Source organism: Colletes gigas, unplaced genomic scaffold (assembly GCF_013123115.1).
Source record: "Colletes gigas isolate AHSC1104 unplaced genomic scaffold, ASM1312311v1 Colletes_gigas_Sc00022, whole genome shotgun sequence".
Classification (NCBI taxonomy): Eukaryota; Metazoa; Arthropoda; class Insecta; order Hymenoptera; family Colletidae; genus Colletes; species Colletes gigas.
In genome coordinates, this window is record NW_025106651.1 from 28,302 (window position 1) to 30,768 (window position 2,467).

Consider the following 2,467-nt stretch of genomic DNA (forward strand, 5'->3'; position numbering starts at 1 on the left):
TAATACAAACATAAAATTTACAGGAGGGGGAAAAAGTAAAATATATAAATAAATAAATGAGACTAAACAGGCCTGGCAACGGGTGACGCGATAGCGGACGACCGCGTTGGGTCTCCAGGTAGCGCGTGTCGAGGCATTGATTGTTTATGAATGGAGAGAGAGTAGTTAACACGATGACTGCCAGTCTAAAATCTTAAAATTGTTTACGAGACCAAAACTTTCATATTAGGCAATTGTAAACTACACAACTTAAAAGTTGTCGTAGTAGTTGCTTTCGTAACCTCATTAAAATTTACGAAGCCTATTAAAAGTTATTTTCTTTAACATTTCAACTTGAGAATTCATTAATACAGTTCTACTGTTAAAAGTTCTGTCACCCATATATGGGTGACGTGGCAGGCAAAGTGTTAAAAGAGGCAGACGACCTGACGTCGTACTGTTAGAAAAAATAAAAACTTTGACCTGAAGGATCTGGCCACGGAGTGGGGAAGACGCGGGACCTTCCGGTAAGAGCACTGTGAGGAACGGCACAGGACTTACCCCAGAACCGTCAAAGGCAAAATTTCTAACATACAGGCATGTCTCTATAAATTTCAAATCCATTAATCAATATGAATTTGTGATATTATGTCAGCTAATTTCGAAAATATGGTTTCGAGAAAAACGCATTTAAAATTTCTGGTATGATTATTAACCGTTGGGTACTCATCCCTCTAAATGGCTATAACTTTGTTATTTTTACGAATTTTAATGAGTCTACGTTTATTATAATTGCTAAATGCAGAGGACGAGTTGCGAGTCGAAGATCAGTCGCGGGGTTTTTAAAAAGGACGGATTTGTAGTTTTGTTCTCATTAATGTTTGCAGCGTGTTTGCGAGGGATGTGTCCGATATATACATATGTATATAATCAATTCATTTTCCTTCAATAATTCTCCATTGCAAAAATTCTACGGTATTCTTACATTTTTTTATATTTTAAAATTTTCCCATGTTATTAGAAAGTAGATATACGACGAAAGTTATACAACTTATAGTTCCTAGCATGTATAACATGTATATGTATATAACGTATGGTCGCTTCGTATGGAAAGTCAATGTCTGTCAGTCACAATGGCTTTTGTCGTTTACTGACGATTCAAACGGGTGGCGATGCGATGCCAGGCTTGCTTTCGAGAAATGTAAGCGACGTCAGCGATGCAAGAGCGAGAAGGAAAGCGAGTATCAGCCTGTTCTTCTGGGCTCTTCCGAAACTCAACGAGCTCACGTACACGCAATTGGGCATAGTGTGCGAAAGTGAGGAATGAGGAGTTTCCGGGGCCCCGATGCACAGTCTGATTAAACTGATTTCGAGTCGCAAATACGTTTCTGCCGAGTTATTTTTTTAATAAATGATGTATTACAATTTAAAATAAAAAATAGAGAATTTGCGGTGTACGTATCAATGAAATACATCCGTAGGTATTTTAATAGTCTTGAAATTTTTAAATAATCTTAATCAATTGATTACTCCAATCAAATTAATCAATTAATGTCCAATGATGGACCGTACAGCTTTAATTCCGTTAAAAAATAATAAAATTTATGTAATTTTATTTTCTGTCTCACTTCCTCTTGTGTTAATTTCTGAATCTGTTGATAACGTTGCGAGTGACACGAAAATGGTAATGGGGTCTCGGGACCCCAGAAACTCGGGCCGAAAAATTATATTAGGTGAAAGGTCTATTCATATACCTCGTGTGTGCTTCTATCTTGACGGGTCCCGACGTCCTTCCCCCCTTGATGGCTTCGCTTACTCAAGTTCTGATATCCCGTGTGTCAACTAGCACATGACTTGTGTCTGCAAGCTTTCCAGCGACATACATTGATCCAGTTAATGGTACCAGGATTTCATTACCTATAATAAAGTCATTTTTACTCGATTACAATGCATAAATTGTACTACAGACCCTAACCTCAAAAAACGTATCAACTATGTACTACGCGAATTATAGTACTAGATACCTACCCGTCGCAGCCGGTGAAATCTTCTCGAGACACAATCCTGATTCTTGAAATTTACTTTGAGCAACTTTCGAAGTTTGCAACGAGTCCTGAAAGACACCTAGCTCTTGATCCAATTGCTGCTTCAATACCGTAAGTTGTTGCAGATTTAAAGTTGTCAGATCAATTTGTTGCAAGTGTGGCGCTTCTGACATGGAAATTTCCGACATTTTCAGTTACTTATCGTAAAAACAGTGATAGTTCCAGTAATCCGTGGTCTTGATAGACACGTTTCGGGACTATAACCAAAAGCGGTTAACAGTAGAATCATGTACTTACTGATTCTCAGTAAACAGAGATAGAAGGTCTACTAATTATAGAAAACTCCAGTAGATAGCGTACTTGTCCACGTAGTCCTGGTAGAGACCTCTGTTGACGAAGAATAGCATTAAGTATGGGGCACTGGGAGTGACTTCCATGATCCC

General features: G+C 38.3%; 1 protein-coding gene across 1 annotated transcript; it reads right to left on the reverse strand.

Moving 5' to 3' along the window:
- Window positions 1–1,760: 1,760 nt before the first annotated feature.
- LOC122401190 (prefoldin subunit 5-like) lies at window positions 1,761–2,249 on the reverse strand. Its single transcript, XM_043403167.1, has 2 exons — window positions 2,008–2,249; window positions 1,761–1,896 (listed from the first exon to the last, which is right to left on the reverse strand). The coding sequence occupies exons 1-2, from the start codon at window positions 2,210–2,212 to the stop codon at window positions 1,796–1,798; spliced, it is 306 nt and encodes a 101-aa protein (XP_043259102.1). The 5' UTR covers window positions 2,213–2,249; the 3' UTR covers window positions 1,761–1,795.
- Between the last annotated feature and the right edge of the window lie 218 nt (window positions 2,250–2,467).

Bases quoted from the DNA above. Each gene is read 5' to 3' on its own strand.
- LOC122401190 (XM_043403167.1), bottom strand. From the start codon at position 2,212: ATGTCGGAAATTTCCATGTCAGAAGCGCCACACTTGCAACAAATTGAT. The intron at 1,897-2,007 runs GTAGGTATCTAG...ACTTTATTATAG, and splicing joins GATTTCACCGGCTGCGACGG to GTAATGAAATCCTGGTACCA.